This window comes from Mauremys mutica, chromosome 4 (assembly GCF_020497125.1).
Source record: "Mauremys mutica isolate MM-2020 ecotype Southern chromosome 4, ASM2049712v1, whole genome shotgun sequence".
In the NCBI taxonomy this organism is placed as follows: Eukaryota; Metazoa; Chordata; order Testudines; family Geoemydidae; genus Mauremys; species Mauremys mutica.
Genome location: NC_059075.1, coordinates 110702014 through 110725404, shown reverse-complemented (window position 1 = coordinate 110725404; position 23391 = coordinate 110702014). Strand labels below are relative to the sequence as shown.

Here is a 23391-nt window from a genome sequence, read left to right as displayed (position 1 = left end):
GGCTGCCCTGGGCACCAGAAACATACTGTTGGGGAGGGTCACATGACTGCTCATGGCTTCCCTTTGCTTCCCCATCAGAAAGTCACTTTTCTGCAGAGAAGTAAAGAATTCTGTGGGGGACATGAATTCTCTGCATGCACAGTGGCTTAGAATTCCCCCTGGAGTAAAAAGGTTAAGGACAGAAATTCATTAACCTTACACTCTTACTGTACCTTTTAAAAAAAGATGAAGCATGTCAAGATTGAAAGTTATCAGTAAAAAAATTAATCAAGTACCTGCTATGCAGCTAGTAGTACCAATAAGCTGTTTGCACAAATAAAAAACTGTTAATGTTGTGGAACATTTGCACTTCAATTCCTTCAGTGTCTGTAGCTATACTTCCCATTAGTAGTTTCTGTATGTATTACTTCAAGACTTGTTCTAGCTTTATAATTCCAACCATGTTTGTTGATGGGTTTTGCAAGTTCTTCCATCAGGAAGGAGACAATTACACATATTTTGTTGGTGAAACTGATACTTCTGTCATGAAGTTTAACATCTGCATCATAGTTCTTGGCCTATAAAAGGCCTGCACGTATGAATATTTAAATTGCTCTGCAGAATTTGGATGACTTTTTAAAAATGCATAAGGAATGCAAAACCATAAGGAAACACCAGAGGCAAAAGTTACACAAATACATTCCTTTAATTTGATTGCTAAACAATGTCATCTTGGTAAAGAAGGCACTTTACACTTTCAAGAAGCGCACAGACTCAATACACAACCAAGAATGACAGACATGTCTTTACTGTTTCACTGAAGAAAACACTGAACTGTGTTTTGTCAGGCAAATGTCAAAATTTGGGTTTTTTTTACACACGTCAGAGTTTGCCTCAGAAAACTTTAAAGAAGGCCTTATTAACAAATGAAGCAGTATTTAGTTGTCTCGCTGAAAAAAAAATCAAGTATGATAATTATATATTTGAATTACAAAGAAAATTTCCCCCTTTTAAATCTACTCTGCTGATACTTGAACTAGTTAGAAAAGCCCTATAAAAAAGAGGTAGAACATCAGAGCTAATCTCTGTCAAATCTGAAGTTACATGTGGCCTCTGCAAACACTTAGAATGAATGGTGAAGTGTCAGTGAGGGCTGACAGATCACTACATCCTACTTCATTTATTTTAATTGACCCTAATTTATACTAGGGTAAAAATCAAAGTCAAGCCATAGTGGTGAAAAGGCTGAGGCTTCATTGCCAAGATGAGATGGAGAACAAGGCTTGAGGGCTTTGTTACTTTATTTGAACTGTTACACCAAATATCATTTTACTCTGCAGTTTCTTTCCAATAGCTAGCAGGGCAGAGGGAGTGGGTTGTGTGGTATTTTGAGAACACCCACTGCACCGTTATACCAGTGACAACAAATGCCTTCCACAAAAAATAATCTCAATATTAAATGGAAAAAATACATGCAGTGTAAGCAATTACTGAAGATATTTTAGCTCCATTCCATACTACAAAAGCCTTCATATCCCTTCTTCTCAGATGTGTTTTTTCCTGCTTAATTTTAGGCACCGTGGCAGAGCTCTGACCTTGCCCCCGTGGGTCCTGCTTCTAGGTGGTTTATGCTAGCCTCAGTGGCTCACTGCAACCCTCCATGTAGCCCTTTTCTCTCTAGGGCCAGGGTGCAGTCTACTGAGTCCTTTTCAGCATAGGCCAGCAAGGAGGTTGGCGAGAGAACTCCCACAGTCTCTGCTGTCCCTGGGGGATTATTTCAGAACAGTTTAGCCTCCTGTCCTGACAGGGGTCTGACTTCCCCTCCCAGGAGATGTTCCTTTAGTGGTAGGTTGGGGGGAAACCCAGGCCCGCCCTCTACTCCGGGTTCCAGCCCAGGGACCCTAATGGTTGCAGCTGTTGGCAGCCAACCTTTCACTGCCAGAGCTGCTACATTTCCCTGGGCCACTTCCCCACAGTTCTCCTGCTTCTCCCTTCTTCACCCTTACCTTAGGGCTCCTTTAACAATGGTTTGAGGGTGTCTTCAGTAACCAGCCCTTCAGCCGCACTTCCTCTCCTCTGGCTCCCCTCTGCCTGATTGAAGTGAGCCCTTTTTATAGTATCAGCGGAGCCTTAATTAGAGTCAGGTGGTCACATTAGCTTAATGGCCTCACCTGACTCTTTGCAGGTTAATTAGAGTCAGGTGTTCTCATTAGCCTGGAGCAGCCCCTGCTCTGGTCAGTCAGGAAACAGAAAACTGTTAATCCAGTGGCCAGTATATCTGCCTTCTGCTATTCTGCTGTACCCAACTGGCCTGGGTCTATCACAGCACATGCATAGCCCCATTGACTTCAGTAAGACTACTCAAATGCTTTGCTGGAGTAAGGCCCTATTGGATTTGGCCTTAGTGATCATTGCTGTGTCCTGCTACTTTTAGACAAGTAAATTCAATCTCCATTTAGCTGTGAACATTCACAACTTCTGGCAGACTAAGTCAGGGGTAGGCAACCTATGGCATGCGTGTTAAAGGCGGCACGCGAGCTGATTTTCAGTGGCACTCATGCTGCCCGAGTCCTGGCCACTGGTCCAGGGGGGCTCTGCATTTTAATTTAATTTTAAATGAAGCTTCTTAAACATTTTAAAAACCTTATTTACTTTACATACAATAGTTTAGTTATATATTATGGACTTATAGAAAGAGACCTTCTAAAAAAGTTAAAATGTATGGCTGGCACGCGAAACCTTAAATTAGAGTGAATAAATGAAGACTCGGCACACCACTTCTGAAGGTTGTCGACCCCTGCTGTAAGTCATCCTAGAAATATGGCGTTAAAGTGCAGTTAAGGTAAGTGGAGGAAAGGAGTAGACCATACCAAGATTCAAAATATAGAAGAATATGCACCCTGACAGGCAGGAATATGCTACAGAACTGGAAGCCAAGCCAAGCCAGATATCAGGGCTTTTGCCTCTATGCTAATGGAAAGCCTTCTAGGAAGAGCAGAGTTAACTGCTGATAGAGCCACTGATGCAGGTATATCTTTAAAACTACTGGCAGCTATTATTGGCGTCTGTGCTGTTCACATAAGCACTCAGCATAAATCACTCAACATTCTACCACAAGTTTCTGCTCCAAGACATCACTGCTCCAATACATTTCTGAATTGTTTTCACACACTTAAGAGATCTGTAATTCACCACCTAAAGTTATTGCATTGTCAAAAATCTTGAAACAGATCAGAAAGTGAAATTGGCTTTAAAACCCTCAAAGAAATGGATGAATATTAGCTTACAAATCCATGCTGAAATTCAAATGGTCTGAGGAAAAGGCTTCCTCCTTTAATTGGCAAGGAAATATTCATTTTTCCCCTAATTCTCACCCCCCATGCAAAATACTCCACAGCCTTTAGCCTTATTCCCCTATTGGAACTCCGTAGTCCCAGCCTCCCAACCCTCTCCTAGTCTTTCTTTTCACGCTTTCCCCTTCCTGGAGCTTCTCATGCATTTTCCTTCCCCACATCCCACTCAGTCACCATAGCAGGAGAAAGCAATGCCAATGGGTCTTGGGCCAGCTCTCTAGTCCCCTCCCTGCCTTGTCTACAATACACAGATTTTGCCAACTCAGCTATACTGGCATACTAGACACAGCTTAGGCCTACAGAGGGAATTTTCTGCTGGCATCATACCACCTCCCCAAACAATATTAGCACAACATTCTTCTGGTGGCATAGTTGCATCTACACTGGGGCTTTGGCTAGCGTAGCTATGTCACCTAGGGGACACCTCTGACTGACACAGCTATGCCGACAAAACTTTGTTGTGTAGACCCGGCCAGAATTAGAAGACTCCTTGTTCTATAAGCCATCAGAGAGCAGGTAGAACTCTAAGTAGATAGGGGGAACACGAGTAGCCTATAGTTAGAAGAGGGAAGAGCACTCAACTTTGTTCTCCCAGGCTCAGGTCTACAATATCATCTCCTCACCACTGAAGGTCCTTGTTCACCTATTAAGTTTAATAGTAGAAGCAATCAGGTGAAGACGGATTAGGGCAACAGTCACATGATGAGATCAAAAAGAGTGAGCTGTTTGTGTATATACATAAAGTACCTTTACTGCACAAAATCTATAACTGACTAATTCATTCCAACAGTGGAATAATGAATTATCTTAGTATCCAACTGCTGATCACAATCTGGGTCAAGCATGGAAGTGTCTCTCAGGACACATGGAATTCAGTTCTGACTACTCTGGGCTGCTTTTTTTGCTCTCATTTATTACTGCCTTAGTTCAGATATTGATCTCCTATGCCAGCCAGCTCCAGTACCAGGATTGTTGCTGAGATTGCATCTCTCTTGCCTGATTTTAGAAGTAGGACTATTTCAGCTAGAGGAAGGGGAATAACCCCTCAAAGATAAGATAACATCACATACTCTTTTATTTTGAATAGCATGTAGTTCTACCACTTTACATCCTGAGCAAGTGTGGAAATTCAATTCACTGAATAGATTAATGTTCAACTGTAAGAAATGCAGATTAGAAAATCAGTTTATTAACATTAGAAAAACTGAGTTGCTTTCTTTTAAGCCTTAAAAGAAAATCCTGTCTGTTCAAAAAGCACCCAGTATACATCAAACAGCATCCCTCCTTTAAGGAAATACAAATGATCTCATTAGTGTCAGTTTACTAGTAAAGAAAACAGGCAATTAGAGTCTGGTGCTATTCAATCCTGTTCTGTTCTACTGTAGCCTATGATAAACAAGTCCTGCCTTACAATAGCTGTATCCAGAAACATATATGTCATAAGTTTATTTTTAAACAGATCATTTTTCCCCGTCATCAGACATACTAATCAACAGCAGGTCTTGTCTATTGAATCAAAATCAATGGGGAAATAGATTAGAAAGTGACATTTACCAAAACAAAGGAAGTGACAGTTTTAGGGGCGAGATGGAAGAGGAAGACAGCAGCTGAAAATCTGCTCTGTACAGCTCACTGTATAACCCACTTTGTGATGCTCTGAACCCCCTATAGTTGTGGCTGGGCCAGAGAGGTTGATGAGCATAATACAGCCTTGGATAACAAAAGCAAGTCTTTAGGCGCAAAGGAACTTGTGTTTTTGGAACCAGAGGTTCGATCCCCACTGTAGACAACCCCTCAGGGGCACAGTGTAACAAGAGTATTTGGCCTCAAGAGCTAATCCTGCAGGATGTCAGGTGCTTCCTGGAGGCACTTAACACACATCTCCAACTGATTTCAACTGGGAGCTTAAGGTGCTAAGTGTAGGCCTGGCTTGACATAAGTAAGGCACATGCCATGAACTGACTATTAAATTATATCTTTCCAGAGCCACACACAGTGTGGGAAGAGACAGCAGGAACCGATCAATTAACTACACTGGGATCAGAATAGCAGCAAAGTTAAGCTTCCTGACATCTCCTTGAGCCTACCCAGCACTACCACCAGCAAATCTCAACCCACACTCTCTATAGGCCCAGCCTCTCAAATCCAGCAGCATTCACTCAGTTACAGACTCACTCACCAGCAGTAGCCCCCCATCCCGCCTTTAGCACACATCCCCATCATGCTCACAGAGCCCCGCATTACCAAATACTCTTTAGCAGCACAAATCCAGCACATTCATTAACCAAAACCATCCTGTACTAGCAAATAATTCTGTTTATTGCCATGACTACAACCAAAAAAATCTGTATTGCCACAAAGAAGTGAAGAATGCATTTAGTACGGATTGTAGAATTGAAGTCAAAGCAAGAAACAACAGTTGTTTGGGGAAACTGTGCGTGGAGAAAAGTTTAAATCCTCCATTCTGAAGTCCTTATTAATTACAATACTAAAAAAAGTCAAGTGGTTGAATGTTTCAAAAAATGTACAGTTAATTACAAGTTAAAACAATGGCTGCTTATAAATTACACTATTTTACCTTATAATACACAAATAATAGCTCAAAAACCACCACCTAATCCTAGAGTGAACAACAGATAGATGTACCATGGAAGCCTCGCATAACAGAACATTTCAGTGGGAAAGAACTTGTATGCAATACATTCCTTGCAGTACAGATCCTTACTACTGAATTATTTAAGCAGTTTTTACAGTGCCTGTTGTTTCTGACCCTTTCACTCATAACACTGGGACTGTGTTCTAGCCATACCACTGAACTTATGTCTGAACCAACAATCTACAATTTAGGAAGTAAGAGTTCAATATTCTATTGTTGAAGAGGATGGGTCTTCAACAGTTGGAGACAACGCTCAGCCGTAAAGGGTGGGATCAGGCTAACAATAAATTTGTAATAATATTTCCTCTCCTCATTACACAAAGCTGAATTAAATATAAGCATAACAAAGGCATTAGGACAAACCAGGGGTTCTCAAACTCCATTGCACCGTGACCCCCTTCTGACAACAACAAAAATTACTTACACAACCTAGGGGGGGGCAAAGGAGGACTGAAGCCTGAGCCCACCTGAGCCCCACTGGCCTGGGCGGGGAAGGGGGCAATTCCAAAGCTTGGTGGGGAAATCTAATGCCAGCTCTGGCGACCCCATTAAAACAGGGTCGCAACCCACTTCGGGGTCCTGACCCAGTTTGAGAACCACTGGGACAGACTATACTGGCGGGGGGAGGGGGGCAGAGGAAGACAAGGAAGGAGTGACAATCCTGAGTGACAAGATGGGTTAAGTGTCTAAGGTTCTTATTCTAGGGTGACAGATGTCCCGATTTTATAGGGACAGTCCCGATTTTTGGGTCTTTTTCTTATACAGGCTCCTATTACTCCCCACCAGCTGTCCTGATTTTTCACACTTGCTGTCTGGTCTTCCTATCTTATTCTAGTTGGGTTACTGCCTTTGAAAAACTTCTTGACAAGAGACCTGGAAGTGTAAGAGCCTCCTTAGCATAAAGTTCCATGCTTTCTTCTGTAAGACAAAATTATGTCCATTAAGAGTCTGCCTACACTCCCTTAAATCAGCCCTAATAAGGATGCAGCAGCTAACCCATCACATAATCATCCCCCTCACCAGTTCAGGGAAGCTTTCATTTTAATCAGTCTTGCTGACATGAAATTCAGAGGAAACCACTTCTAAAATGTCACTTTTTATTACCTGCTATATACAGAATAGCAGTAGAATTTTTATACATATTTATACAGCTTGGGAGGCATCTTATTTTTGTCTTTGAATAGCACAATGCAATGTCAAATCAGTTTCCCCTACGTTTCAACAAGCAATTTATGTCAAACTACTCAAATGTGTAAAAATGACCATAAAAGCCCTATTTGGATTCTTTCTTTGAAGCTAAGCACACACATTATCTCATGGCAGCAGAGTTATTCATTTATCTATTTTAAATATCTACATTTGGAACAAAAACAACCCTTAGGGGCAGAGTACATTCAGTAATTGTATTGGTAATATTTACAGCCAGGTAAAACATTCAGAGTGCTTCCTCCTGTCACAACTGAGGGTAATTCCACCTGAATTCCCCCTCTGTGGTCCCTTGAGGGCACCCGCTCTAGGTTCCTGGCTCCTGAGCCATCACCTCTCTTGGATAGAGACCCATGTCTCCCCCACTGCTGATGGGGTTTTTTTAGGCTTCACAGTTCCCTGCCTGCACGGTGATATCCCAACCAATCTGGATTGTCTAAACTGGCTAGTCTGGCCTTTGCTTTCTCGTCGAAGGCTATAAACAGTGTAATTGCCAGTGGCTAGAAGTTATCACACAGGTCTTTCTAAGCAAGTATATTTATTCTTAAGATGAAAGCATTACAGAGAAAACATATTAAAAACAATAAAAGAAGCTACACACATGTGAATAAGATTATCAGAGATCATCCCACAACTCCAGCCAGGGTCAGGGTAGGAGTCACTCCTTCAAACCACACAAAAGGGTTTTTTGTAGTTTCAAGTTCATACAATCAAGTTTGCACAACCATGAATAGTTCAATCTTTCTTTCATATAGCTTGGGCCTTTGATCCTGGCCTCATGTAGTAGGTGATCAAATGATAATGGTCTGTTCTTCCAGGCAAATCTTCAAAAGGCTGTGGTTTTGCATAACTCGGGGAAAGGAATTGAATTCACCTCTCCCTAGGTATTTCCCCCAGGAAATCCACTTCACACACATTGTCCCACAAGACCATTCTTATCTGACACATTGTTCAATATAGTTCCTTGATCATCCAGGCTCACAATACTCTATAGCCTTTCCATTTAATACAAGGGACTCCAAAGATACTTAAATGTAATTTAATAAGGTTTTTCAAGAATATTGCAGGAAATAATCATATCTATCACACTTCTCTTTAACAGTATTGTACAAATTAATGGTTCAACATACACACACTATATTAAGTTTAATTGGGACATGCTTAATCAGGACCACTGATTTACTTAAAGCTCTCAAAGGGAACAGACTTAGCCTAATGATAATGAATACTAATCTGTTTCTTAATCAATTAGTAGGTTCAAATCCTAGTCTCAATGCCATCACAACTACACTTATATTATGGTTGTACCCAAAATGCACTAGGAATTGTACCGACAAAGGAAGATGATCCCTTTCCCAGACACCATACCATCTAGGAAAAACAAGTTGGCAGAGAAAGGGAATACAGACAAGCAAAGTGGTAAGGATAATGTTTGGCACAAGTAGGTTTTTATATCTATATAAATGTGTGTTTATAGAAATTTTAGATTTCTCTACAGAATAAAAAGTAAATGTACTTATCTGTTCTAAGCATGCTTAATATCCTTTAAAATGGTTATCCAGACGTCTTCATTACATTAGCAATTTAATCTGAGCCCCAAGCAGCCAAAAGATATAGAAAGCTAAAAATACTACCCCCCACCTTCAATTCTCCTCAAAAACTAGGAAGGAAATATTAACTTTAGAGCATGCTGTAGAGATCAGCACATTTGGATTATTTAGGGCTGGAACAAGTTTTAAAGTTGATGGCCTTCAATCCCCATTACCTCCTTCATGAAAAGATGTTCCAGCGCAAGCACATCAGCTGTGGCAGTACAATAATAATGAGGCCATCAAGGTCTTTACAAGTCAAAATCACCATCTTTAATTCTATCCAGACACCAGAACCAGTGCAGATCACGGAGTAGTGGGGCAATTCACTCACAGTATGATTCTCCACTTAAGCAGGCAGATGTGTTTTGAGCCAGCCTCAGTTTCCAGATGGATTTAAAGACAAAAGCCTCATGAACAAGGCACTGTAGTAATCTTTTATATATTGTGATAGACCCAGGCCAGTTGGGTACAGCAGAATAGCAGAAGGCAGATATACTGGCCACTGGATTAACAGTTTTCTGTTCCCTGACTGACCAGAGCAAGGGCTGCTCCAGGCTAATGAGAACACCTGACTCTAATTAACCTGTAAAGAGTCAGGTGAGGCCATTCAGTTATTGTGACCACCTGACTCTAATTAAGGCCCTGCTGATACTATAAAAAGGGCTCACTCCAATCAGGCAGGGGAGTCAGGGAGACAGAGGAGAGGAAGTGCGGCTGAAGGGCTGGTTACTGAAGACACCCTCAAACCATCGTTAAAGGAGCCCTAAGGTAAGGGTGAAGAAGGGAGAAGAAGGAGAGCTGTGGGGAAGTGGCCCAGGGAAATGTAGCAACTCTGGCAGTGAAAGGTTGGCTGCCAACAACTGTTACCATTCGGGTCCCAGGGCTGGAACCCGGAGTAGAGGGCGGGCCCAGGTTCCCCCCAACCCCCACTACAGGAACATCTCCTGGAAGGGGAAGTCAGGTCCCTGTCAGGACAGGAGGCTGAACAGAGACTGTGGGAGTTCTCTCACCAACCTCCTTGCAGGCCTATGATGAAAAGGGCTCAGTAGACTGTAACCCTGGCCCTAGAGAGAGAAGGGCTACGTGGAGGGTCACAGTGAGCCACTGAGGCTAGCATAAACTGCCTAGAAGCGCAGGACCCACAGGAGCAAGGTCAGAGCTCTGCCACAATATAAACTTAAAAATATTCCCAACCACCCTATGACATCCCAGTTAAGGAAAATTCTACTGTATTTTCCAAAAACTCTGGAGAGTAATGCCAAGTATCCATAGATTCCAATGCCAGAAGGAACCATAGTGATCATGTAGTCTAATCTCCTGTATAACACAACCCTTTGGAATTGTACCTCTAATTAACACACAAGTCAACGTTACATTAATATAAATGGAGTGGGTGACACTGTTTGCACATGATGGACTTTAATGACCCAAGTTCAACTGTATTCTTTAATGACCCAAGTTCACAAGCAACAATGAAGTTTACTGGCCTCGATCTTGTCTATATAACAAAACTAACACATACTTCACAGATGTTATCCATGAAGGAACAGAGTAGCATCGGTGAACTGGCAGAGCCACCCAAAGTAAGCCAAGAAAGAAGATCATATACTATTGCAAGTGAAACATAAGATGAAAGTTCACAGGGCTAAGAAAGCTTTTGAAAAGCAAATAGCCAAAGGAAAAAAAAATATATGAGAAGCAGGACTTAGCCCGTCAAAGAATAAATGGGCCTCCTGGTCTATCAAAGATCTAAGGGAAGCAATAAAGGGTAAGGATATTGCAGATTTTTCAATATTCAGAATGTATTAAGGGGCTACTCACCCTAGATCTACTCTTTTCAAGTAAGGATGAAGTACTGTCAGATTAAGCTATCAATATATGATGTGCTGGAACAAATGGGTAATTAGATCAGCAAGTCACCAAGATCAGATGGTTACATTCTGACAGGATTTTAATATAGTGGCACCTTTCAATGACTGCATCTTTGCAGTTCAGAACTTCATGCTTGAGGACCGGAGCACAGCAAATACTGTACCTCTAAAAAACAGATTACATTACAGATCCTCGTGTCTTCTTTCAGAAACTGAGCAAAAATCATTTGAGACAAAAAGGAGAAACCAACAAGGCTTCTGTGAAGCAAAATCATTATGGTACTTGGTTGATTTAAGTATCAGAGATGCCCTATCACTTGTGAGATGGACTCATTAAAACAGCAAAAAATATATGTACTGAGCTGCACTGAGATATGAACACATACTTATTGCAAAATGTAAGCAGCATTACTAGTAGTTTCTAGCATAACAACTCCCAATGACAGATAGCATTGTGCTGTAAGAGAAAAAATGTTTTCATTTCATTATAATAAAATATATACACATTATTTTTTTATGATGGACATAAAGGGAAAAGGATATTATACAGAGATACTGTATGTCTATTCAGACAAATTATGATTGAGTACTTACACCTTCACATTACATTCGACAATAAAAGCCACTGGCTAGATATTTTATGCAAATAGAAATGCTACAGAAAATTATTTTGTTATCTTCCTGATTAGAAAATATTCAGTGCATGAAGTCTGCCTACACTCACAGCCTCACTCCATCCTCTGTTCACTACAGTGTGATCAACCATCCCTACCATGGAGGAAAACACAAGGCCAGCAAAGGTTTCAACACTTCTGCACATTTTGTAAAGTTAAATATCTAGATGCAACAAAATCCTTAAGTGCATACTATCTTTAAAAATCAAACATCTTGCACACAGACTCATTGCCTATGAAAGGCTTAAGATATATTCCAACTGTATCCACTTACCACTTAAAAAAATGGATCAGACTCATCTCCATACAGTCACAGGCAAAGACCTATGAAAGTATAAGCCCTTGCAATACACCAAGCAAGACGGTGTATGGCTTGGCTCTGGGGGATATTTAAGACAATAGTACCACCCTACATGGAAGAACTATTAACACAAGCACTTTATGTTATTCTGCTGGAGTTGACAAGTTGAAGAGGCTGTCTTCCAGGCAGCCAGGACTCAAGTCAGAGTACTGCTTGACAACTTTACAGGTCAAACCAAACACTTGGGATTGTTCCCAGAAACAAACAGTAAGCCAGGGCAGACTCAGGTGCACAGGCACGGTTTACTGTGGAGCAGCTCAGAAGAAGGCAAGCAGGAAAAGGGAACAGATCTCTGCTCTTGGGAAATAACAGCCCAGGAGCTCTTGTTGCCTGAGCACACTTGGTCCTGCCCAAGACAGCAAAGGAGAGACTGGAGACTGTTTAGGAAGATCAGAAACTTTATTTTCAGTTCAGTTCTTTAACTTAACCTGCAGGGAAATAAAAAAGGGGAAAACCAGATGGGAAGTGATGCAAGGATGAAGCTATTTAGCACCCTATGGTACAGAACTTAGATGACCCTGGATTGGAGCCTGATGGGGAGGGTAGGTCTGGGCTCCCCTACCAGCTCTTGAAGGTGGGACAACAATAAGAGTCTACTCCTTGGTGGGGAATCCAGCTAGGAAAAACCCTGAATGCACAAGGGACCAGACACCAAAATCCTGGAGCTAAGGAGAAAGTCCTGACACCCTAGTGGACACCAACAGACTTCTCAGTTATTGGTTTTTTTATTTCTGTATATCCAGAAAGGGGAGGAGTATAGCTCATGACTTGGCCAGAGGACTGAGCCACAAAAGAAGGGACTGATCCCATAGGCCAGAGTTGTAAAAGAAAGGGGGACACCAGCCTGACAAGAGTAAGCCTGCTGGTAAGAGTCACCTTTCACAACAGCTTTTAAAACAAAATATACACCTGTGCCCAGAGCTCTGTAGTTTTACAACAGAATAATAAAATTAGACACCAGTAAAGCCACTTAGAGCTTGAAGAGAGATTGGTTGTAGCCAGCATTGGGCAAGATGGATTTTGCAGCAAAATTTTGGATGGATTGAATGGGGCAGGAAGAGAGACAAAGGCAGGAGAGAAGGCTGCAGTAGTTTTCAGTGACAGCTCCCTCCCCTTGCTGCATCTTCAACTGAATGCACTAATTCCATCAGAAGGACAGTCCTTCAGTCTTCTCCTACAATATGGTTAGTGCATTGCCATTTAGGCTTCCTCCCACACCCTCCAGCTTATCTGACAAGGAAGGTTAGAGGGTAAGGAAATAAACCTAGTCTCAGATGTCATCCTGTTGAGTTCCTCACCCTCTTCCCACACAGGGAAAGGAGAACAGTCATTCACCTCAAAACCAAGGCAGAAAACACGAATGAACTTCTGCCAGACCCTCCTTTTCCTTTCTACTGCTCACCACAGGCCCTTATACTTCATTGAGATGACTTCCATTTTGGTTGATATTAGTGTTGTCTTGACAATTTCTCTCTTATGTAGGCGTGCTTAAATAATGCTCATAACTGACAGGATAAAGGTGACGTTTTGTTCATGGAATGTATTGTGTTGGAAGACATAGCTAAGAAGATTTTAATCAGCATAATAAAATACACAAAATGTAACACTAAAAGTCCCTTTACAGGGGAAAAAGCAGGGATATGATGACATGAAAATAGTGTAGACAGCAAAAGTTATGTAAACTGAAGTTTGCACATGCATATTGTATGGGTTAGGTAAGTCACAATACTTAATGCTGATTGGAAGAAAGCTAATGAACACGTAATGTGGAAAGGTATAAGAAACCAAGTGAACACAGGCTCAGGTTGGAGAATACCTGACCATAGACTAAGACAACCAGGAGAGCTTCCCAGTACCCCAAAACTTGGTAGCTTGAGCCCCTCATTGTTCTGTCTTATCTATTTATCATCTATCAAATATATGATCAGAAACTATAGATGACAGCGATTCTGTCTGAAAATTTATAAATAAAGGCCAAAACTAATTAAGTCTCAATTAGGTTGACTCACACCTCACACACCCCACAAGCAGTATCCCAGAACTTCTCTTCTTGTAAACTGAAGTTTATGTATGCTGTGATTCACTGTAACATAATAGCGTATTAATCCTATTCCCAGTACAGTTTCCTCCCCTGAAATGGTGCTCCACTAATCAGATCTTAATCATTAAGTATAATAAAATTCTTAAGCATATCTACAATATTTAAAAGACAATTTATACACTGACTCATTGTCAGTGAAAATCTTAAGACTCACTCCAACTCTCCATCTAATCCCTTAAAAGAAAAAGGATCAGACCTATCTCAGTAGGCCTCAGGCAAAAGGCTGTATAAGTAGATGACCCTAGCAAAGTGTCCTAAAGGTCAATCTTTGGCTCTAGCAGAAAACCATGATGAACAAGTTCTATAGCCAAGGGTATATTCCTTACTCCTCCTTTATCTGTAAACCACCAGTAGGGGATCTCTCTTCTGAAGTGCTGCAAGCAGTGAGGGTTCATGTATAGTAACAGATGCTGTGTACCAATTTCCCATATTGGCCTGCAGATTCAAGACACCCCCAAGTCAACAAATACAGCACCCTCCCAGATGTGTGATTAATGTTTTTCAAAGAGACACAGATGCTGGAGCTTCCTTTACGAACAGTTTTTTAGCAGTTAAAATAAAGTTAATTTCACTCTAGAAGATCATCAGCCAGTGTACTTTTCAATAATAGATCCAGATTCAACTTCTAAGTGTGTATAGCTAAGATTCCAGAATTTAACTATGCATCCTCAAAATACAACTCTGAGGAAAAAATAGCTTAAACCATGAATCTGTTTTTTTATTAAATAAAGCAGAAGCACCAATTACAAAGCTGCATACATCAATAGAAGCAATTGTTTAAAATTGAAAGCCTAAGTTAAAAAAAACATATCTAGACTGTTGTTTCCAATTACTTTTGCTAACTGAAATATGACAATACTATGCACTGCCACTGACTTCAGTGGCAGAAGGACCATTCCCCTGAGTAGTAATTACTTTAACTGCATAATATTCACTGCAACCTCTCTTACATCTCTAAATGTATTCTCTATTGGACACAGTTATACTAATTTTCTATACCACTTAACTAGAAGGGTTTTTTTTGCCACTAACTCAAAGACAGCATGATTGGGTACCATAATATACTATAGAATACACTATAAAAGTAGATACTATATAGCAATACAGTATAGTTATTATTGGAAACTTCACTACAAACAGTGCAGTATCATGAAAGCCAGGAGATAGTATAATTAATATAGTTTCCATTACAATACTTTATATATAGAAACCTAGGAATATAGGAATACTATCTACTAGAGTAAATATACTAGTAAATATAGAAGTGTTTCAACACTGTAGTATTATTTCTGCAAAACCAGTAGTGCACATTTTACTATAGCAATATGACAGATTTACTGTAGACGAGATGGGTGAGGTAATATCTTTTATTGGACCAACTTCTGATGGAGAGAGAGACAAGCTTTCGAGCTACACAGAGCTCGTGACATTTTGCTACCCACAGCAAGAATCCTTTAATATAAAAGCTTCTGTTCTAGGTAACTGTTTCTTCTTCCCCATCCCTTAGTCAATGTCATTCAGGCCCCCATTATTCTGCAAGATTCAGGAATGATTCATCACCTGCAATGAACTGCATCTACAATTTTGCACTATAACAAATTGCCAGGAAAAGGCATGAATAAAGGGCAGATAAGGAAACTGTGGGAGCAATTCATGTGGGCAACAAATGTCAGCACAAATGTAGGCCAAGACAGAAAATCAGACCCTCAACTTAGAAGTATTTGCCCAGCTAACTTGTATTTTACTGCTTAATGGACAAGCAATAATAATTATCCTGGGTGCATTGGTTAACTAACACATCTGGCCTACAGTTGAAAATGAGAATTGTACTTTGTGCTTCAAGTTCTTATACTTACACACAAAACTGTTGAACAAAGTTAATTTACCTGCCAAAAATCACTGGGATTTTGTTCCTTCTCTGGCTCAGCCAGTTATACTACGGTATATTTTGGAAAGAAGACAAATGGCTAATTATGTGCAAGTATCACCCAACATTGGAACAGCCATTTTCTTCTAAAAACCAAATTGGAGTTCTAGGCTGTGTTTGGTAAAGTTGCCTTTATTTATCTTTGTCTGCTTATAGGTTTTATTCTCAAGGCAACTTCTTGTACCTTTTTCCTCGAGACATCATTTACAAAAATAACTGTATTGTGGCAGCATATTGTGGCTGTAAAATGAATACTGAAATTAGTTTAACAGATAATTTCAGACGCTAAGAAAAGCAAAATGGAAAACAATACTTCAGAACATTTTAACAGAATTTCTGGCTTCCAAAAACACAAGCCAGTCCCTTTGCATACAAAGTCTCTACTCTGTTTTCTATGGCAGATGAGAATTTCTTCAAGCTATAACTTAATTTAAAGCCTTGATCATTTTTGCCACTGCCAATATGACTGTAAGTCAGTATTTCTAAACACTAATTATTAAAACTATGAAGGACATCAACTTTAAATAAAAGTTCATCATCTGTAGGCATTTTACCTGTTACCAAGGATAGGCTCTCCAGAGGCACCCAGTGCTGAATAGTCCATGCCATAGAAATTCAGCCCCAGAAGAATTTTACTCCTCCATTTGGATTCAGGATCAAGCACCTGAACACAGGCCCGTACCCAGGGAAGTGGGGAGTTTGGGCCAGGCCTGTTGGGTCAGCAATGGAATAAACAGGATGTCAGAAACAGTAAGTGTTCATTTTCAGATAACAGCTGCTTTGTATTCTTGAACTAATCATAACTTGATGAGCAAACTATGGCACATTAAAATTACAAAGGCTAAATGGACAGTCTCTTGTAGTCTGAACTCTAGTTTGATGCACAGAGCACACAACCTGCTTTTCAAATGACATTGTGACCCCTTTCTAGCACAAAAAGGCAAAGAAACATCTCACATAAGTCAGAAGAGAAGGCTTCCACCTAGCAGTTTTTTCCACTTCACTGGGCCTGGGATAATGCCCACAAGAGAATTCATAATACTCAGTGCCTTGAGTTGTTTTGTATACCATTCTGACCTTTACTGTTACATTGCAACATAACACACGGGGCCTAATCCTGTTCATTTTACTCACACAAAGAGTCAATAATTGGCGAGCAGGATTTAATCCACTGTTGCTTAACATTCTGACCTTGTGGTAATGAATGCAGAATTATTTGGATGGGCAGTGGAATCATAAGGAAAAGCCATGTTTGTAAAATGAACAATTGGACCACACAGACTGGCTGTCCTCATGTGCACCAAGCACTCAGTAGCCTAACATAAGGAACAATATATTCCAGCCTTGTGAACATCAATGGCTTTCACCCTCTGGTGACTATTTACCTCAAAGTGTTTTGGATATCTGTACAATTAAAAATAAAATAAAAATAGTAAGCATACTGTTCAGAAAATACTTTGCTAAAAATTATGAGTTGTTCATATTTAAAGTAATGGTGTAGTGTCAAAATGGGTGCAGTGTCCTATAGTTCATGTGTTAAGACTGGGCATGGCAGAATTTGATTTTTTTATATAATTTCAACAGATGCAATGTTTATTTTTAAGCATTTTTTTCTATTTTTATCAATTTAAATTTCACAGTTGCAGGCAATTATAGGGAGTCAGGCAATTGTTTCATCATAGTAGATGTAGAAATTAAAAAATGTAAAGTTTAATAACCAGGAAAAAACACTAATTTTCAACATCGTATGTTGAAATATATAAAGTATAGAGCCTTAAATCAAACTCTAAGTTCTCAAGGAGCATTTTTCTTACATTGTCTAGCTGTAAATTTTGACCACCAATGGAAATATTTTTCATTGGTAAAATTGATGCTTACCTACATTTACCATTTAAAAAAAAAAACAAAAAAACTAATCCTCCCAATCTTAGATAAGACTATCCAAGGAAATTCAGAATAAAAGATTAAAACCAGTTGAAAAAATCCTGTCTCAAGCTAAGGTACTACTATAAAATCACATTTATTTAATAATGGAAATGCCCGGTGTTATTACAGACTCTAAAAGAAGTGATTCCTTGTGCAGAAAGAGCAGCTGCACTGCAGCAACAAGAGATTTAAGCAACTGTATGCACCAGTTAAAAAACTGACTCAGAAAGTCTCCATAACACCGTTTAAAACCAAAAGTTGCTGTTCCATCAAAATTCCACCTCAAATTAAAATGATATCTTATAGCTGTTTGATTTTGATACCAAGCTCAAGAGCAAACAAATCTAATACACTTGTGCAATTCTTTAATGCAGTTAAGTTTTTAAGGCTTTGTTTATTCAGCTAATAATTTATCACTTGCTAGATTCTCTAACTTGAAAGTGTCTATACAGTTAATACATACAGAAGACAATGATGCAACATTATACATTTTAAGAATACAGTCTTAGCAGTATTGTGTTCCATTGCCAGCTACGAGTAAATGTCAGTGGGAGATCGTAAGCAAAAACTGCCAGGGTCACTTTGACAAGCTTCCCGTTTTGTCACTATTTTTCATCTGATTGTGTAGCCATAAGAAACCGGCTGCACATGTGGCTGGGACTGGAACATGTTTCACCAAAGAGAATTTAAAAGAAATATGTTCAAATGTTCTCATTCCCAGCTATTTTATTTTTTTTAATTCTAGGGCTTTAGGAGTGGATTGTTGAGAATGAGTGGTGGAAACTGAGAAAGAGGAGCAGTAGAGGCAGGATGTAGGAATGAGGGAGATGAACTCTTTTCCAAAAATAAAGACAAGCTTCTTTTAAACATTTGGTTGGAAAAACAAGAACCAAACATAAACCTGTCTAGATGTTAGCAAAATGCTAATATACTAGATATGACAAAGGTCCCTTAGGAGTGCTACAAATCAGTACAAATGAATGGTATGATATTCCTAATGGCAGGAAGATTTTACTAATTCACCTCAATACTTACCTTGGGAAACCAAATTTCAGCTATGTACTGTCAATTTAGCAGGAGCTTCAGAAGCATATTTTTATCAGGAACTTGAGTTTGAAATCAACCATGGACAGTGGGAATGAAAGTATTTAGTATAGCATTTAAAAACAGTTTGTTAAATGCGAGGGTCTACTCTAAGGCCAAATTAGGCAAGTACAAACATCAGTTGTGCACAATGCCATTTTTCCACAGAATGAAAGTCCACTTGTACATTCATCCCATCATGGGTTTTGAAACTGCACCAACTAGGGTCTGAAAGCAAAGCAAAGATCATCTTACGCAGAAGAAACTAATGTTCAAACAAACTCTCGAGCTGAGGTTCAAAACCCTTTAAGAGATCTGGACATCCAGTTTCCATTAATGTTAATGAGAATAAAGTATCCTAATCTTAGACATCTTTGAAAGTCTCAGCCTTCATCTATAATCCTAACTGCTAACCCAAAAGCCTTATCTGGTGTAGTTAGAACAAACTATCCACTCTTCTTGTGATCAGCCAAGGCTGTACCTTTCACAGCTACTAACTGACAATTTCTGGTTATCCGTGCCCAGCCATGTAGCCTTACCGCTGTGGTGTTGAATAGTCGTATGTCATGAGACTGAAGCTGTCCATTACTGGGGCCAATTGATCAAATTCTTTCTTTGTGAACATTCCCAGCTGGTTGGTCCTTTCAACAAACAAACAAAAAAGACAAAGTATTATATACTCCCCTAGATTAGAAGAATTAAATTTAATTCAGTTTTATCACATAGCACAAAACTTTCATTTGGGGATTGCAGTAAGACATTTCAGTGACGTTCTTAAAATGAATCCTTACGACAAGATATTGAGTACTGCACTGCCTATGGGAAAGTGGCAAAGAACTGGACATTCACAATATACTTTTAAAGATATATTTGCAACATAAGTACAATTAATCTAAAAACTACATTCTAATCAAATTTCTTCATGTAATATTGGACTGAACCAATACACTAATAGTCTTTGACAAGCCAAGCAATTAATTGGTTTTACAGTTGCTATTTTCATTTAAAATGCTAAGCTATTCTGGAAGAAAAAAACAGATTTATAAATAATTAGATGAATTGAACTGTTCCTACAAAAACTTGAAATAGATAACTTCTTGAGAAAATGCCCTCCCCTCATATTCATGTCATAGGAAGTGGCAAAAGTAGTCTATGCTGCACTAAGATAAGCCCATTTTGTTTCTTTTTAACCACAGCTAATACAACCACAAAATCCCAAATAATGGAATGACAACAACACCGGGTGCTTTCAACAATAGATGGTGGTTTGTACACTTGCTTTGAGGTTGGACATAAGTGCTGCACTAACAGCAATAAGGATTACTTTAACTCTGAGAAGGTGTTGCAATTACTGAATTCTGAGATTTAATTTACCAAGGTCAAGCAGTTTGACACCATTTAGCAAGATGTATAGCTTAGAGATCCAAAAGACTGTTTTTCCTGTGAGATCTAATATTTTTGTACAAGCCTATATAAGAGGATGAATTAATTCCCTTATTAAATTTAGCCATTTTCCTCCAACAACTGACTTTAAGCAATGACCCATGATCCTATATGAAGAAGGAGGGGACTCTAAAATCTGGAGAGTGTGGCAAAGGTAAAAAATGAACAAAGAGGAGAGGTTTGTTTCCTGGAAGATTAATGAAACCTGGAATTCAGGTTAAATTGAGTTGGTAGAGGGAGAAAAATGGCAAAATACTATTCTATAAATGCCTGCCTTGAATTTTTTTGATTTGAGTAGAGCAAGGACCAATGCATGAGTTTCTCTACTGCAAGCTTAAATAAAGGGATGAATTTAACGAATTTCTCTTATGAAAATAACAAAAATCTCTCGGGATTTTTTGTTATTTTTAGAATGACCCTTACTTATATAACCAAGTGTCAAGTCTTCAACCCAACTTCATGTATTTTCTGAGTTCTGGGCATTTAGAGGCCCCTGAATTTCTTCTGTTTTCTTTTTAGGTAGGCTGGGAAATACTCACCTGGTTCTCATTGAAATTCCGTCAAAGAGCAATGGTCATAACATTAGAGAAGGGGCAATTTAAAGCAGCATTATGCCTCTTCCTACCACTCTCCCCAGGAAATATAAGACAGCCTTGATAAAAACATATCCCAAAGAGTGGGCAGGTATGGGAGAAGACACTGGAAGAAACACCTGTGTCTCCCCAGCCATAGGGATCTGGGAGAGCTGGGGAAGAGAGAGAGAAAAGGAGAAACAGCTCACTCCCTCCTAAGTCAGAGCTAAACATAGAGAGGAATTCTACAAAGGAGCAATGAGCGTGGGATGCTACAAACTCCATTTTACTTAACAGAAAAGAGCAGATTATGTACTTGCAAGTACGTATGGTGCTATTCTGTGGGTCACCCACAAAATGTAGTGAACATAATTCCCATTAAAGGTATTAGAGGGAAAGTATTTCAAAGTTCACAATTTTTCCTGACCAATAGCTTTATAAGAACACAGCTATTAGGTCTAAACATTTACTACTATCCTTTATCTAGAAATGCTGCAAATAAAACTAACTCCTGCTCCATCACTCTGGGAAAAAAAGTTAATGGAGCAGAAATTAAGAATTGGTGTGGAATAGCCATTTTCCATGTGCACATTGACATACATGGACTGAATATGAATGATATTTGCAAGTCAGGTCACTTAACCTGACAGAGCACATATTAGAATCAGATTATTTACTTCCAGTATAGATAAACATGTTGGCAACTGTTTTGTTTTGATATATGCTATGGCAGCCTTGTGTTCCAAGAACCAATAATTTAGTTGCCACATTAAGGAGTCCTCTTCTTCTCCCCAAGGCTTCAAGCACAAATTAAAAAAACAATCTCCTCTTCTGGGACCCATGTGTGAGCCTCAGTCTTCTCAACCATGATCTGCCTGCCATTTTATTGCAAATTTAAATCACAAACTTTCTACAAGAATAAATCAAACGAAGAGTATCTTTGTTACAATGTCATGGTAACCTGAATGCCTGTAGGCAAAACAGTTTCCCTTCCGCAACCCCAGCAAAATACATTTTCTGTAAATTGATTCTGATTATTTCTGGGGGGAAGCATAAGGAGTAATTATACCAAGCATTAGATTTTTATGGTATGTTGTATTGCTTGGTAGATTAAGCAGGGTAATACTTTAATGGAACTCAGCGATGCAACTTGCCCACCACAACTTTTTCGAATGAACTACCAAAGAATAGGGAAAAGGCATACAAAACGCTGTCATCGTCTCTCGCACACAGGCTTGTAACTGAACTGTTTCAAATAAGTGTAACCCTCCGCATGCTGGGAGTGGCGCTCTGTTCCCCTCTAGCGGTGGCTAGGCAGCTAAAAACTGATGAGCTTGCTACAGCCTTGGCTAAGAAACGTGTCTTTTAGATCATGCAGTAGCAGCTCATGCATTTAGTTCCAGAGATCCCAGGTTTGATCCCCACTGCCAACACCCCTGTGTGAGGTGGCGTTACATAAGAAAGGACAATTGGCCAGGAACAAAGGCCTGCAGAAAAATGCTCCATTGACAGAAGGTGTAAACATCTATCACTTTCAATTTTGCACAAACCATTTCTGAAACCCCTCAGCTGGGGGGACGGCGGGGAGAGTCATTTTGCTCAATGCAAGGCCTTTCAGAAATGTTCTCAGTAAAAGAATTGATACTTGAGGATAGAAATTCAGACTCTCAGACTTTAAGGCCAGAAGGTACCATTATGATCATCTAGTCTGACCTTCTGCACATCACAGACTACAGAACTTCACCCACTCACTCCTATAATAGAATCCTAACTTCTGGCTGCATTACTAAAGTCCTCAAATCATGATTTTAAGACTGCAGGTTAAAGAGAATCAACCATTTACACTAGTTTAAACCAGCAAGTGACCCATGCCCCGTGCTGCAGATGAAGGTGAAAAACTCCCAGGGTCTCTGCCAATCTGACCCAGGGGAAAATTCCTTCCCAACCCCAAATATGACAATCAATTAGACCAGAGGTCTCCAAACTTTATGAGACGAGGGCCAAATTAGATTTTTGAAGGGGCTTTGCAGACCGAAGCAACTGTGAAAAAATTAAATATATGCAAAATCATTAAAAAAAAAATTATTTTAGGAAAAGTGAGAAGTATGGTACTGATGTTTTTCTGACAAAATTGCATTTAGCTGTGGTTCAAAGTTAGTGTTCCCTATCATCAAAATTGATTGTAAATGTCCATCAGACAAGGTCGATCTGTAGCTGGATTTCACATATTTCATCATCGAAAATGTTTTTTCATGCACATAAGTAGTGCCAAACACTGACATTAATCCACAGACTACGTTTTTTACATGAGCATATTGATCACTTGGCAGGCATTTATAGAACTCTACCAGATTTCCCTCCTTATATTTGTCCTTCAACAAGTCATTGGATTGCAGGTCAATCAGTTCCATTTGAAGTTCAGGTGGCAGTTTTTCAAAATCGTAATCAAATGGGTTTTGGAAGATCTGTATTTCTCCTGCATTCACATCAAGGTCAGAGAAACGCTCCTGGAACTGTAGTTTCAGATCAGAAATGATTTCTTATGCAAACCTAGTTGAGAATCGTGATTCAGTTTCTTGGTTGAACTTTTCACAACATGTAAAATGAGCAAAGCAGTCCCTCACCAGTTGGGACTCAAAAAGAACTA

General features: G+C 39.6%; 1 protein-coding gene across 1 annotated transcript in view; it reads right to left on the bottom strand.

The window, feature by feature from the left end:
* CHID1 (chitinase domain containing 1) overlaps positions 1 to 23391 on the bottom strand; it is a 256887-nt gene that overhangs the window by 137216 nt on the left and 96280 nt on the right. Inside the window, exons 9-10 of the mRNA XM_045016991.1 lie at positions 19269 to 19370; positions 16275 to 16430 (exon numbers count right to left, since the gene is read on the bottom strand). Coding sequence (XP_044872926.1) covers positions 16275 to 16430; positions 19269 to 19370 — 258 coding nt within the window. The remainder of the gene's footprint in view (positions 1 to 16274; positions 16431 to 19268; positions 19371 to 23391) is intronic.